Here is a 16404-nt window from a genome sequence, read left to right as displayed (position 1 = left end):
ATTTTTTGTTTCAAATTTGACATTGTGTTTTTCAATTTGTTATAATTCTGACAATTTGACCGGTCAACCTGCTTACTTACTCATGTGGCATGATGATGTGTCAGTTTTAATGACGTGGCATGTTGATATAACATGCAGACGTGTAAAAATTGATATATTTTTACACACCAGACATTAAGTTTTCGGTTTTTTTTCGATTTTAACACTAATTTATTTATTTTTTCAATTTTGACATTCTATTTTTTTTTGTTACAGATCGAATATTATTTTTTTCAATTTTGTTCGGTGCAGATTATTTTCCATTTGAAATCGTATAAATATTTTTTTTATTACATTTTAAACTATATAAATACATTTTTTTTCATTTAAAACTCATATTTTATATAAATACAAGGTTTTTTTACATTCAAAACATATGTTATATATAAATACTTTTAGTTATATAATGAGAACCAAATTAACCATAAACTTCGAATAAATGTAACAAAGTTTTATCAATTATCGCTTAAATATTATTTATTTTATTTTTTGTTGTAGATTTTACGCATATTTTTATTTACGATTAAATAATTATATTTTGTATATATTGATGTTGCATCTAAAGTTCATTTGAAATATTGAAGAAGAGGTGAAAAACATAGAACAAAATACCAAAATTTAATGTGAATACTAAAATAGATGTAATAATAGCCATATTTATTCTTTATAAATATTTTGAAAAAATTAAACTGAAAAATATGATTTAATGAGAGTCACACCATGAGATTCAAGATGTTTCTAATAATATTATGAATATTATATTAGATGTAAAAATTTCACTAGTTTCAAATCTAACCTCTGGCCTTGATGGACTACATGCGTCCAAACCTCAAAAAAACTCATGTTAAACTTGTGTATTTAATATAAATACGGTTTTTATATAACTAATACATATTTATACATAACATTATGGTATGAATGTAAAAAAAAAATTATATTTATATATAAAAAAATATGGTTTTTAAATGAAAAAAATATATTTATACGGTTTTAAATGTATTTAAAAAATATTTATAAGGTTTCAAATAGAAAATGGTCAACATTAAACAAAATTAAAAAATAATAATTTTCAATTTGGAACAAAAAAAAGTGTTAAATTTGAAAAAAAAAATTCAATTTTGGCACGGCAGCATATCAAGTCAGCATGCCATATCATCAAAAAATGACAAGTCATTATGCCACGTCAGCAAGTAACCAGATTGACCGGTCAAGTTGTCAGAATTGTAACAAATTGAAAAATACAATTTCAAATTTAAGACAAAAAATAACACAACATCAAATTAAAATTTTAATATAAACTTAATGTCTTTTATATTATTTACCCTTATTTTAAACTGACACGGACCAATTAGCGTAGCAAGACAACAAACTGGCTTTCAAGTCTTGCAAGAAGACTTTTGAATTTTGATGTTGTCTTTCAAACATTGTTTACAGAGGGCTTTGAAAACCTGGTGTGAATGCTCCAATACCCTTTTGACTCACAATCACAAGTTCTAACTCCTTAAAAAAATTTAAAAATATATTTATAACCAATATCATAAACAAAATCTACCTGAGAAAAATAATTTTAGATTATCAACTCTTTATTATAACAAGGAAACATATAAAGATGAATGATTTAAACCATATAAAAAGTTTCGAATTATGATATATATATTTTACATCATAGTCCTTGTGAACCCTTAAACCCCCCATATAAAAATTTAATGAACCGGGTTCCAAAAGAATCGGCTTTTAGTCACATCACCTCTTACTACAACAAAAAAAAAAAAAACCCCAAATCAAATCAAATCAAAATCCATACCATCCATCCATCCATCCAATAACCATGCTTTCTTCAGCACTAATTACACCATCCACCTGTTCACTGTCACTGTCACCTACACTGTCTAGGTCTGAAACTCTCATCCGACAACAACGAGCTCACAAGACTCTCGAGCCGTTTCGCACCGGGACCCGGTCTAACAACCGTAACGTTCCCAACGACCGAGCACGGGTCGGACCCGTTCTGAGTGTCCCCAGCGCACCAGGCGCCGGGGACAATCATATCGGGCCCACGAAAAAGCAAATCGGAATCGATTTTATCCAAGACGGGTTCGTTGTGGTGGAATTTTCTAGCGAAGGGAGCGTTTGAGTTGACCATGTTGGACATGTCTTGTAAGGTGAGGTAGTGAGGGTGTTGTTTTGGTGGGGTGTCCCATGTGATGAAATGGAGGTCGGTGTTGACGGTTGTGTTACGGAATTCTTTTGCGTTGCATATGACGGTGTGGAAATAGCCTTCGGGTGAAGAGATGAAGTTTGCGTAGTACATGAGGACGGTTCGCGGGAGATTGTCCCATCCCCATATGCAGAAGTCGATGAATGACCGCGATAATACCATCCATGCCGATCCTGAAAATAATAATATAGAATTTTTTTTTTTTTTTTTTGTATAAAAAACTAAAAGAAATAAGCTTTAATAAAAGCTATTTTCTAGGTATTTTTAGAAAGTAAACCTGTAATTGAAGTAGAATTGTGAACTTTCTAAAATAGATTTGAATTTTTTGCTAATTAAAAATATACAAATAAAAATGGATTATATTATAATTTTTCATTTCATTCCATTCCATGATGGAAAAAACGAGAAATGAAAATTAACAAAATGGAAAGAATCGGATTCTTTTAGAAATGATCTATTCCATTCCACCACGCAAAACAAACTATTTTTCATACCATTTCATTCTCATTCATTTCTTGATTCCGTCGTACCAAACAATTTTTCATAGAAACGAAAGAACAAAATAAATGACGTCAAATTTTAAAAAAAAGTTCGGATATCCTCATTTCCCTCGTTTTTTCGATTGATTAATTCTTTCTGCATAAGAGTCAAAAAGAAACACTCGTATATAGTTTACCAGATTAAGTCATGTCGTTATTAAATCCATTAAAATTAGAAGAAACAACATCCAAGAATCATTGAGTTCCAAAAATATAAAATGGGAAAAAACAGGGAGAAGTCATCTAAGTTATCTGAGGTGCTGTATCTTAATGACTGAAGGCAACATGTTTTAATCTGGTAAGCTGTATATGAGTATTTTTTTATACTTAATACGAAAAGAACGACTTTAGGGTAAAGAGGCTCAAAAGTACACAATCAGAAAAGATGTGGAAAATGGGAATGTATGTTACAAAATGGATAGTTGAAACTGTAAAGCATCAGAAACAAGCTATGTTCATCTAAATCAAGTAAAAAAAGAGGTGATTCCCCTAAAAAAAGATTGTGTAGATATGCACATTGGAAAACATTTGAGCGTGTTTAGATTTTCAACTAAATGATCATTAAAAACCGAATTATTAGACAGCAAGATAACTATATGTCTATATCACAAAATAATGAAGACCCCAATTGACAAAACAACCAAGAAACAGTTCACTATGTAAAAGCGATTACCATAAATGGATAGCAGGAATGAAGTAGAGAATTCTGTGGCTAGAAAAAAGATGCCATAATTACTTACCTGTAAACAATTTGAAAGCTGTAGGTACACTTCTTCTCTGTGTGATCCAAAAAACATCAGTTTTTTCCGTCATATACAAGCCAGGATCAACAATGACAGGTTTTGCTCTTTGGAATCTGGAGAACATAGGTTCGTTTAGATTGCTACAATTGAAAGAATCTCACAATTCGAATCAGAGATTTTAAAAAAGATCTTACTCTTTCCATCCAATATTGCTTGTATGATCAATAAAATTAAGATCTCTAGGTAGGGAAGAGAATGTATGAAGCAGATCTGAAACAAAAACGAAAATCATTAGAGCCGGATTAACAACAGAAGTATGTTGGATTAACTGAAGTGAAAGAGGAAGAGAGAAATTCACCATCTTGAGTGACGAGGGGATAGTCAGAGGCGCTGAGATTTATAAACCAGTCCCAATCGCCACCGTCTCTCAATAAAATCGCCGCCGCGTGAAGCGTATTCGCCACCATAGTCGGGCCGCGATAGGTCACGAGATTAGCTTTCGTGATCATCACCACATTGCCGAATTTCACGAAAACCGGATGGTTCTTCACAAACTCATGCAACTCAAGCCGCTCCTCCGGCGAAGATTCGGCGTCGAGGTGGACGACGTAGCGGTTATTCGGATGGTACAGAGCCAGAAGCGTCCGTCGGAGCATAGCACCGTCATGATTCGAACCGGATATGAGGTAAGCAAAACGAGGCGGATTAGGAACATCGGAGATGCCAATTGGCCGGAGCTTATCTTCAACAAAAACAGAGTTTCCGGCGGTGGCGTAGAAGCCGTAGATACGATTGCCGTCAAATGAGGTTAGGGTTAACAAAAACAGTAGAAAGAGAAAAACGGTTGACCCGACAGCTAATGGATAGATCCATTTCCTCTTTATAGTATGTGGATGCTTCAAATGCATGTAAAAACTCCTCAGTTTCTTCATAACTATCTTCAGTTTCACAACAAATCTCTCAGGCGATGGCGGATGCGCTGATCTTGAAAATTTGGGGGAAAACGAAATGACGAATCAACTGACGACCAGATTTCTTTGAAACAAACAAGTATGTATGTCGTTGATTTTCTCTCTCTGTATACAGCGCATCAATGGCGGCGTGAGTGTGGATTTCGAAGCTGCTCAACCAGAAGAGAAGATGGGAGTTTTGAGTTTTTTTTTAGTAGTTGGGTGAGATGAGAGATGAGAGATGAGAGAAAATACAAATTAAAGAGCTTACTCGTATAATGGTGACTGCTTGTTTCTGTTTAAAAAATAATATATTTTATTTTGTCTGTGATTGTTAAAATTAAAATCACGATGTTACAAGTTTTTTTTGTCTTGAAAATAATTATACGATTAGATCATATGTAATAAAAAACAATAAAACACGTTTCAAAATATTTTGTAATAAATTAATAATAAGTTAGTGTGATGTTTGATAAAATTTTGTTACTAAAAATAATTAATAAAAAATACTTAGATAATGTAAGGTTAGAAAGAAACGTAAATAGACATGTTTGTTTCTTCTTAGACGGTGATGTTTTTTTTGTAATGATCCTGAATTAATTATTAAAATTCGATTGATCAAATCTCTTTTATCAAAATTAATAGTCGACCATTTAAGATGATAATAATTAAATAAAAATTTGCATATTCCAATTTAAAAAGTAAAAGTATTAGTTAGTGTTACGATGGATATTATACAATTAATTAGAAAAGTAAATTACATAAATGGTCTTTGTGGTTGAAAATTGTATTATTGTATTTTATGTCCAAACTTTTTTTTAACCATAAGGTCTATGTCTTTTGTTTTTGTTGCTGAGATGATCATGTGTTATTATTTTATTTTTGAATGTACATCAAATGATTATTTTTCTATAATAAATTATTTTTAAATTATATCTTTGTTTTTATATTATTATGTTACATATAATTAAAATGGCTAAACCCCAACCCATTTTATAGCATCTCCATTGAAATGGTAGCATTAGAGTTGCATAGGAGGTGAAGTTAAAGTTGTATGAAATAGAAGATTATGAACCAGAATGTATTGAAGTTTGGAGTTGCATGTGGATATAACGTTTTTATGGATAAATTGGGCCTCATTTTTTTTTTTAGTTTTCATTTTGATAAATAATGAACTTGATTAAGACATAGAATACACAAAAGTTCTTAATATACAAATTAAACAAAATCTACCTCCACCTCTTCTAATAAATGAAACCAAAAAATGACACGTGTTAGTTTTGTAGAATGTCTTTTTGACACGTGTCATTCTTCTATGATTTTTATTATTATTATTTTTTTTTAACAAATCAAATTCAATCCAAAATACAAAATATTATCCTAATAACATTATTATGTTTATTTTGCTTAACAAATTAATTTATAATTACTTACAATCAACAATATCTTGGTTTTTATTTACATTTATTATTTTTTATTTATATACAAATTTTAAATATACCGACCGTGGTTTCCACGGGTTATAACCTAGTTGATTAATATATACAATAAAGGGGTGTTAACTAAACTAATTATATTTTAAGCTAATAATAATATTAAAGAACATAACCAAAAAGTATTTTCTCTTAAAAATAACCAACAAGTCCGGAATCAGTCATTCCATCATGAAAAATACAATTTCCGACAAAGTACACTTTAGATTTTGGATTCTTAACCAAAATTTCAAATTTCACTAATAATAATAATAATAATAATAATAATAATAATAATAATAATAATAATAAATAAATAAATAAATACATAAATAGCTCTAACCTTTCAAGAAGTGCATACTTTAAAGCAAACATGTAATTGAAAAATAATGATAATAGAGACTTCAAAATGGACATTTCAAATATGAATAGAGAGGGTTTTTTTTTTTTTTTTGAGTAAAAAAATTATGTAAATAAAAAATAAAAAAATAAAAAATAATAAAAACCCTACAAATTTCAAGAATTGAGAATTACGAAACTAAAAAAAATTATTTTGTTAATAGGCTCATTTATAAGGGCTATATAATTAACATCCCTAAAATAAATAAAGTTTTAATTTATGTATGAAAAAAACAGTAATGTTTAATTAATATTAAAAATTAATAGCAATAATAATTTATAAATAGTAAAGAAATAATACATAAATAACAATCTAATAAGTTGATGAAATATAACACTAAACAAAACTAACATAAAAAATCAATTAGAATGTCTTTGTCCTTGATTTACAGTTGATGAATGGGGTATTTTGATTTTGTCTAGTAGGTTGCTTACAACTCGAATACATGATCTTGTCTGGAAATGAAGCATATTTATTTTATTATAGGTAGTTATGAGGACAACACAAGATAAATCAAGAATATTTTCGGTTTATCTCATATAATACTATATATATATATATATATATATATATATATATAGAGAGAGAGAGAGAGAGAGAGAGAGATAGATAGAGATAGAGAGAGAGAGAGAAAAAAAAAGAGAGCTAGGTTCAAATATGGATTAACATCTATTGTGTGGCCGTGTGGATAGTGTTATTCTGCGATAATGACAAATAAAATATGTTGTTTGATAATGTGAATACATTTAATCTTACATAACTATTGTCGTTATCACGCATTCTCATTAATTAAACCGTCTATAAGGTTATTATAGACTTTTTTTATATTATTCTTATTCTGTAAGAATGTTTATTAGGTCGTATTTTATAAAAATGAAAATGAGTGAAAAACAATGCGTTAGAACAAAAATGAATAAGAATTAGTGAGAATACATGAGGAAACGTGTTGCAAGGTCTACCACGATGTGGTGATTGTCTGAGGAAACGTGCAGTCCAATTGTCCACCACGACGTGGCAGCGGCTGGGTGGTAACCCTAAATTTTCAGGTTTATGACCCTATTTAAAGGAAGTGATAGCTATGGTTTCCTCCACCCTCAGCTTCCATCACCTCCATAGTATTATTGTCTAAATCCTAGCCTCCCTTGAAGCTTTTGAGCTTTGGTGTTTTTGTGATCTTTGAAGGAAGAATAAGAAAGTGTTTGATGTGCACAGAAGTACCCACTAATTTTAATATTTATAACCTAACAAACTCAGACTATCTATGCACTTATAGGCAGTGTACCTAGTCAGATTACAGTATAGCTTGGGTAAGTCGGATGTCGATCACAGGGAACGGTGTTCTAATTAATTTACTTACTTATTAAATTGACCTAATTTATTAACAAGTTTAATAAGGGATTTTATCTGGTTTTACAAGATCAGATGAACTTAAATCAAATTCAATAATAAAAACACACTCTTGTTTAGTTTTGAATCCACTTCTCCCTTATGGCTAGCTAATGATTACAGATTATTAAGTTGGTTTTTAGTTGTATTAGTAATTTAGTTCTATCTTACCAATAACTAACTAATTCATGTCAAACCATGTATGTTCACACATAATTAAACACATAACTAATTATGAATGTAAATATGCTATGTAAGATTTGTTGTATAAACGCAATTATGGTCACAATACACGTTCTCTAGCACAGCTAAGCTTTATTTATTCTAATTGCTAACTAAGATTGGTCAATCCTAGCTCTAACAATTCAATGTTCACTAAATTATTAGGTAAACATGTTCATGCAGTTTAATAATCACTAAGCTACACAGGACATGCAATCAAGCAAATAGATAAACAAATAATAGCATGCTAGGTTATACAAATCAAACACAAGCAATTTCTTTACCAACTAAATTCAATCCATAAACATATAACTATTCATAAGTTCAAAGCTTCATCTAGCTAAACAAGAGTAGCTAGATTCAGCTGCTCATCATAGCAGATAAATCAACACAACTAAAACTGATGAAAGACATATTCTTATTTAACTAAAAATAAACCTTTACTTCTTTTGGTGTTGAAAACCCTCTTCCAGAACCTTTCTTTCGTTCTTATTCGTCTCCTGGAACTCTTTTTCTTCTGCCAAAAGTCCCCCCTCTCGTAATAATCAGGAGGACTTATATAATCCTCAAAAACCCGCGCCACGTCGTGGCCAGATGCGCCACGTCGTGGGCTTCAAGTAATCCGTATCCTTCAAGGAAATCCTCCGCGTCGCGATGTTTATCTTCTGGAACACCCGTGCCACGTCGTGGGCTTCATCGCCACGTCGTGAATTGAGCGCTTATTGTGAATTTATTATTTTCTTGTCTTTCAAGCCTCCCATGTTCCCCATTTTGTCAACTTTGGTCCCTCTCTTCGAAAATCCTTTGTATTGGCTGAAAATAACAATTTAAACTCATAAGTATCATTATTCTTAACATATTATCAATTTATTAACAAAAATGCACTTAAATATTGCCTAAAAATAAGTATAAATATGGCAATATCAGTGCTAGAAATCATCAAGCAATTCAAATCCACCCTTTGTAGCATATTCTGGACCTTTGTAAGTCATCAAGACTTGATCTTTTTGGTTCCTTTCTGTAACGTCCCAAAAACCAAGACCAAAAATTTTAATTTTTAGAATAGTAAAACCATCTTTTAAAACATGTTCATAAAACCATAATATATTCAAAGTATAACCAAAACATCCAAATACATCAGAGTCAAATAAAATGCGGAACAATGTGGTGTGTGCGATGCGATCACCCCAAGTTCTTCCCCTTAGATCCGGAAGTACCTGAAACATAAACTGAAAACTGTAAGCACGAAGCTTAGTGAGTTCCCTAAAATACCACATACCATACATATCAAACATATAATGGGCCCCGCCCGGAACAGATTTGTCAAAAATATGATATGGGCCCCGCCTGACATCGTGTAACATCCCAATAAAATATGACCCAAAATTTTCATTTTTGATTTAAGTAAAAATAGTATCCCAAAATAGTGTTCATACAGCCTAATAAAATAAATATGCCAAACATCATAAAAATCAGAGTGTGTCCCGTAATTAGAATCCATATGGTGTGTGTGCTGCAGTCAACTCGAGTTCTTCCCCTTGAAACCGGAAGTACCTGAAACATAAACTAAAAGTCATAAGCACAAAGCTTAGTGAGTTCCCCAAGATACCGCATACCATATATACATAGCATATAACAGGCCCCGCCTGCCTTAACTCACATTATGGGCCCCGCCGAATGAGTATAACGGGCATCACCCTAACTTGGATAACGAGCCCTGCCTAATGAGTATAACGGACCCCGCTCTAACTCGGATCACGGGCCCCGCCCATATAAAAATCGTAACACATATCAACTAATAGCATACTAGATAATCATCGGGTCCCGCCCAGTAAACATACCACATACACATAATAATGTCAAGCAAACAATGAGTATTCTAACATATCATGACCTGGTTCGGCATTGGTGCCTTCGACCCGCTATACATGGTGAGGAAACTCACCTCTAAATTTGAACGATAGTTGAATAGGTCCCGACTCTGAATATCAGCTCCACCCGACACCTAAACAATGACCAATCCTTAGATATAACTCAAAATACCTCAACACCCTTCCCTAGGGTCAAACTTGGTCAAAGGCAAATGTCAAGGTCAAGGTCAACAGCCCATGTTGACCCAACATGCTGTGTTTTCCTTTAACCACCCTGTGTTTCCTCTTTATCGACACATGTGGAAAAATCCCAGCCAACACGTCGTTTTTCCTCGAGTTCCAACATCTTAATACATTAAGTTGTTTTCTTCGACTTCCAGAGCTTCCAAGCTCAGATCTAAACCCAATTGTGTAGCACCTGCTTCCTTGAGGTATAACTCGTTTTCCTTCTGTTTTCATGCTTATAATCCCTTTTAGATCCATGGAAGTCTTTCTTGAGTTTTTCTCCAAGCTTGATTGTGCATTATGGCTTGTAATAAGTTGCTAGCCTCTAGATCTAGGCATGATTGAGCTCCAGGAGCTTAGATCTACTGCCTTTATGGAGCCATATTGCATGAAAGCCCTAGATCTACTCTTTCGGTGCATTTTGAGCCCTAAAACCCTCATGGGTGTTTATTTACACGTAAAGTTGGAAACTTTACGTGTTAATCAGGCCCTAGAAACCTAGATCTATGAATGACATGAGCTGGATTCAAGCAGAATCGCGTGTATAGTATTTGCATGTGGCCGACTCGGCGAGTCGTTCATTTGACTCGGCGAGTCGAGACGCGAGTCCCTGAGTTTTCCCCTTTCGTGTTTGCGGGGTGGAGTAGTGAGTCATGGGGTGTGACTCAGTGAGTCGGAAGCCAGACTCACTCATGAAGTAACTCGGCGAGTCAATGCCATGACTCGGCGAGTTCAAGGCAATCTTCTTGCCTCAAGAACAACTCGGCGAGTCACAGCATAGAGTGTTCTTCGGATGAAGATGAACTCGACGAGTTGTTCATACAACTCGGCGAGTGGGATGAATGACTATTGGTCTTGGGTTTAGAAGGAGAACTCGTCGAGTCAACGCCTAACTCGACGAGTAGAGACGAATTTATGGTCAGACTAAGGGACAGGGACTCGGCGAGTTGGCAAGCCAACTCGGCGAGTCAGGTCAACTGGCAGTTGACTTTGACTTTGACTCTTGGCTGGTTAGGGGTAAATGGTCATTTTATCCTGAGGTCGGTTAGCAGTATTTGACTAAGTGTTTTGTGGCAATTATTAGCCGGAGGATTTCCGGAGCGGCAGCAGCAGAAGACAGTTAGTCCCCACACCGATCAGCAGCTACTTTGAGGTGAGTTACCTTCCATTAGCGGTGGGTCTACGGTCACAATGCCGACCCACCAGTAGGAGTTGTATGTTAGATGATTGTCTTTGTGATAACATCTAGGTTTGCTACTACCTTATATGTTATACGCTGGCATGATATGTATATGTGATAGTAGTAGAGTTCGGTTTTTAGGACCGAAGGGTAGGTCAGACACCCCAGATATGCCTGGCAGTATGTGATAATACGTTTATATGCTGGCATGATATGTTATTTGCGATAGTGGTAGTAGGGGGAATAGTCCCCAAGTTTCGGTCGTTAGGATCGAAGGGTAGATCGGACACCCAAGATATGTTTGATAATATGTTATGTTATGATATATGTGAGTAGTAGCAGTAGGGGGTGAAATAGTCCCCGATGATCGGTTGTTAGGACCGATGGGTAGTCAGCACCCCAGAACGGCTTGAAACGGGTAGGTCGGCACCAGGGGCGGAGCTTGAAATTTCTTTTAGGAGGGGCCGAAAGTATTATAAACTAAAATTAAAGTTCTTACATACAAAAAAAAACCAAATTTGTTTTTGCAAATAAACACAAAAAATAACTAGAAAAATCAGTTAATCAACTATTTAGTCCTTTAACTTATATCACATATTAGATTAACATAAGAAAATAAGCAATGTTCATCATTCATCACTAATTGCTTGAACCAAGAAGAGAATATTTAACAATTTGTAATTAGTTGATTCCTAAAATTCCAACAACAATCAAATATAGAGTAAAAGCAACAAAACAGTTTATTATAGACATATCAGTTCATAAAACAACAGGCTCCTAAAATTAGTTGATTCCTAAAATTCCAACATATGTTCATAAGTTCAATCTAGTAAAAAGCAACAAAATAGGCTCTGAATTCCTGAACAATTCCAACTTTCTAATGACAAGTATCAGTTCATAAAACAACAGGCTCTTAAAATTAGTTGATTCCTAAAATTCCAACATATGTTCATAAGTTCAATCTAGTAAAAAGCAACAAAATAGGCTCTGAAGTCCTGAACAATTCCAACTTTCTAATGACAAGTATCCAACAACTAAACAAGTGCAACATTATAAATTATAAAAGAGAGAATTCTCAATCCCTGAAAGGCTGAAATAGGAAAGAAGTCAAGAATTGAGGCTGAAACAACAGCCGAATTGAAAGCTGAAAGCATACCTTATTACTTATTAGCGAAGAATTGAGGATGGGGATTGGGGATTGCACTAGAATTGCAGCTGTGCAATCTGAAATTGATAAAGAACGGAGATCATACCAAAAAAACTGCAGTTACGCGTAGCATAGCATTGCATACGCCGGAAGGCGAAACCCTAAGAGTTTGTTTCCATCGTGCAGGAATTTTTTATGGGAAGAGACCCTGTTGGAAGAATTGTTTACTGTCTAAAATTGTTTCTTGATCAATCCTCATTAAATCGTCTACTGGAAGTGACTAGCCAGGTCGAAAGGCAAAATAACCTTTAAGCAACATCATAAGATAAAAACTTGCAGGTGAACATTTCCTGTTTTGGAGGGGTGCAACCAATTCCTATGTTTTTCAAGATGGGGATTGGGGATTACACCAGAATTGCAGCTGTGCAATCGTTCATAACAGTAATAGGTAGCAGCACCGCAGGTCCGTAGCAGCCAGCAGGCGATGAACCGCTTCGATTTGGCGGAGTCCACAGGTTCGATTTTGTGATTAGCGACTAGCGATTGAGCGAAGAATAAAGGAGGGGGGGAGGAATCTTTACTGATTGAACGATGTTGATGATTGCTTCTCTTGTAACACCCAAAAGTTTGGAAAGCCAAGAAAAGAAAGAAAACCTCAAGTTTAGGGGAGACTCGGCGAGTCCATGGAGGGACTCGGCGAGTCCGAGCGGGATCCGGGTTGTGGTGAAAGCGACCGACTCGGCGAGTCGGCCAAGGAGACTCGACGAGTTGGGTCTGATCGAGGAAAACCCTAAATCCGAGACTTGGAGCCTATTTAAGCGTCTCATTCTCTTTCCTAGGGTTCCCTTACTGCCTTCCTACCTCAGAACACCAAACCCTAGCCGCCATATCCGTTTTTGAGCTAGATCTTGCCTTGAAGAGTGCACTAAAGCTTGGAGGAGGGAGAAAGACCTTGGAGGTGCAAGAAGGGACTGTAGATCTAGAATTGAGGAGTCATTTCAGACCAATTGGAGGTAATAAGCTGTTGCTTGGACTCCCTTTGCATCTAGATCTATTCTTATGTGTGAGTTTTGGTCATTATTGGTATGATATGTAACCAATTCGAGTTGGAGGTTCAGATCTGAGGTTGCTACCTCAGATCCATGTTGGTTTTGGTCATGAATCCCCTAAAGTATCAGCCCTTGGTATGTTGAAGAGGCATGTTTGCCATAAACCCTAGTTTAGTGTGTTTTGAGCATAGATCTCTCAATCTACACGTAAAGTTTGCCACTTTACGTGGGGAATAGGCCCTAGAAGTATAGATCTATGAGTTGGAAGCTCTGTTTGGCTCGAAAAGCCACTGCATGGATTGAGGACTGGATAGACTCGGCGAGTCCTTCGAGTGGACTCGGCGAGTATCTTGAAGATGAGGAGGAACTCGACGAGTAGGATGAACAGCTCGTCGAGTCGGATGAAGTTAGGCATGGACTCGGCGAGTTGGATGAACAACTCGACGAGTTGGTTGAAGATTGTCTAGGACTCGGCGAGTCTGTTCTTGGACTCGGCGAGTCAGATCGCGAAACCCTAAACCCTTTGAGTTGAGACTCGAATCAATGAGTCGAGTGGTGACTCAGCGAGTTGGACAGGTCAGGACTTGGAACTAGTTGGACTCGGCGAGTCATGGACTGACTCGGCGAGTCGGGTCGCGAATAAGAAAGACCCTGAGCTTATGAACTCGGCGAGTCTTTAGGAAGACTCGGCGAGTAAGGTTGACCTGGAAGGTTGACTTTAACCAGAGTTGACTTAGTTGACTGTCAGATTAAGTGTTATATGTATATTGATAGCTCGGAGAGCTAGAGGAGCAGCGGTTCAGGGGATTGTCGAGTAGCAGCCAGAGGTTTATCAGCAGGGCTCAGCAGTTCAGGTGAGTCTCCTTCCAGTAGGAATGGGTCTAAGGCCACAATGCCGGCCCGTTTAGCTAGCAGTAGTTTTCGGATGTTGATCTGATATAGTAGTTAGTATGTTGATGCCTTCGTGGCTCAGACAGGATTTATGTGTTATGTGTTCCGGGCTACGGCCCGAAGTAGTATGCAGTATACGTGTGTTCATGCTAGTTGATATGTTTATGTTATGTTCTGTTCAGTTAGCCCGGACTTCGGTCCGATGCAGGGGACAAGGTCCCAGTCAGTTTCCGGACTTCGGTCCGATGCAGGGGGCAAGGCCCCAGTTAGTTTCCGGACTTCGTTCCGATGCAGGGGGCAAGGCCCCAGTTAGCCCGGACTTCGGTCTGATGCAGGGGACAAGGTCCCAGTTAGTCCGGACTTCGGTCCGATGCAGGGGACAAGGTCCCAGTCAGTTTCCGGACTTCGGTCCGATGCAGGGGGCAAGGCCCCAGTTAGTCCGGACTTCGGTCTGATGCAGTGGGCAAGGCCCAATATGTTCTTTATATGTTTTTGTGTGGTATGTGGTAGATTGGGGGAGCTCACTAAGCTTCGTGCTTACGGTTTTCAGTTTTGGTTTCAGGTACTCGGTTTTCAAAAGAGGAGCTCGGGAAGATTGCAGAGCACACACCATAGTCAGTTAGCCTGGGAATGTTTGACTCTGATAATGATATTATGTTTTGAATCTAATACTCAAAAGTTATGTTTGACTTATGATACGTTGTTATAAATCTATTTTTAGTAATGTTTAAAAGAAATTTTTTAGTCATGATTTTTGGGTCGTTGCAAGTTGGTATCAGAGCCTTGGTTTGAGGGATTCGGGCGCACTCCTGAGTGTGTTTGAACTCAAACTAAGGAAGTGGTATATAGTTTTCAAAAGAAAAATCGTAGTTACAAAAGAATTTTGAGAAAAGAAAACAATTTTTAGAGAAAGCAAAAAGAGTTTTGAAAAGAGAAAAGGGTGTGGTGCATGCAATCAGCCGAGCTCAAGTAAGTACTCCCAATTTACCCATACAAGTTATATTATGATTATCAGTATCGGTTTCAGTTTCAGTTTCAGTTCCAGCTTCAGTAGAACAGCATGCTAGAATAGGACTAAGGATCTAGGATGATGCCTTATGTGCCTGCTTTATGTGTTCAGCTTTATGAGAATTGCATGCTAGTATTGAGTAGACAGCAGTAGGATAGCCTGTTTAGGTTATGCCTGGTAGCACGAGCTTAGCATTGTATGCTAGTGTAGTTTCTCGTTATGAGAATAGTTTTGCCTGAGTATGTCTCCTTTATCCGAATGCTGCTTGCTTTGTGCTTTGTGGGACTCCGAGTGGTGGGATTTAGCCATTAGGTGAATACGTCACATCACATGTGAGCAGGGTTGAATAATCTCAGAGTGCTGGATTTGGCCCTACTGCGCAGCTCTCGTTTGAGTCCAACCGTTGTAGGGACGAGACTTTTACTCGAAGGATTATCCGAGCCTCATTACATGTGATGGTATTCAGGTGGTGGCTAATTGGCATAACAAGGAGGCCTTCAGCAGCTGAGGACTGGTTTGAGTAGAGTCAGAGATTCCCTAGGGCAAGCCTAGGATGAGAGTAGCAGAGATCAGTTGAAGAGTAAAGGGGACTTGGTGGAGTTGAGGTAACTCTTGAGGAAAGTACGGATAGATGTGGAAGGTAGTAGGGGCCCATACTACTGAAAGCAGAGGATCCGTATTCGATTCAAGAGGGGCCGAGGCAAAATCAAGGAACCAGTAGAGTATGCGAGAAATTCCTCAGCAGTAGTATGTAAATTGATCAGGATTTTGTTATATATTTTCAGCATGATGACGTTGCGCGAGATACCAGTTAGCAGTTCAGGTGTCGAGGAGGGGTCTGGCTCGGGCTTCAGAGCCGGGCAGCTTGATGATCAGATGAGGGATTTCATTTCCGCAGAGATTACGCGCAGCATCATTGATCAGACTCCAGTGATTTTCGGTTCGGTTAGAGAGGCCATTGTGGAGCTCATGGACAGTCATCTTGAGGCCTTTAAGGCCGGGTTAGTTTCAGGACAGATTGGGGCTCGTCTAGGTCCCGAATCTTATGGAGTTCAGGGATCCA

At 36.6% G+C, this 16404-nt stretch overlaps 1 protein-coding gene across 1 annotated transcript; it reads right to left on the bottom strand.

Annotated features, from left to right (window-relative positions):
• Positions 1 to 1656: 1656 nt before the first annotated feature.
• Positions 1657 to 4767, bottom strand: LOC145097831 (beta-glucuronosyltransferase GlcAT14A-like). Its single transcript, XM_079035483.1, has 4 exons — positions 3898 to 4767; positions 3734 to 3809; positions 3537 to 3652; positions 1657 to 2430 (listed from the first exon to the last, which is right to left on the bottom strand). Exons 1-4 carry the CDS (start codon positions 4469 to 4471, stop codon positions 1916 to 1918), a joined length of 1281 nt encoding a protein of 426 aa, XP_078891609.1. The 5' UTR covers positions 4472 to 4767; the 3' UTR covers positions 1657 to 1915.
• Positions 4768 to 16404: the final 11637 nt, after the last annotated feature.

This window comes from Lactuca serriola, chromosome 4, assembly GCF_051521515.1.
Source record: "Lactuca serriola cultivar US96UC23 chromosome 4, Lser_US96UC23_V15, whole genome shotgun sequence".
Taxonomy (NCBI): domain Eukaryota; kingdom Viridiplantae; phylum Streptophyta; class Magnoliopsida; order Asterales; family Asteraceae; genus Lactuca; species Lactuca serriola.
The sequence above is the reverse complement of the archived record's forward strand: the minus strand, read 5'-3'. Positions and strand labels throughout refer to the sequence as shown.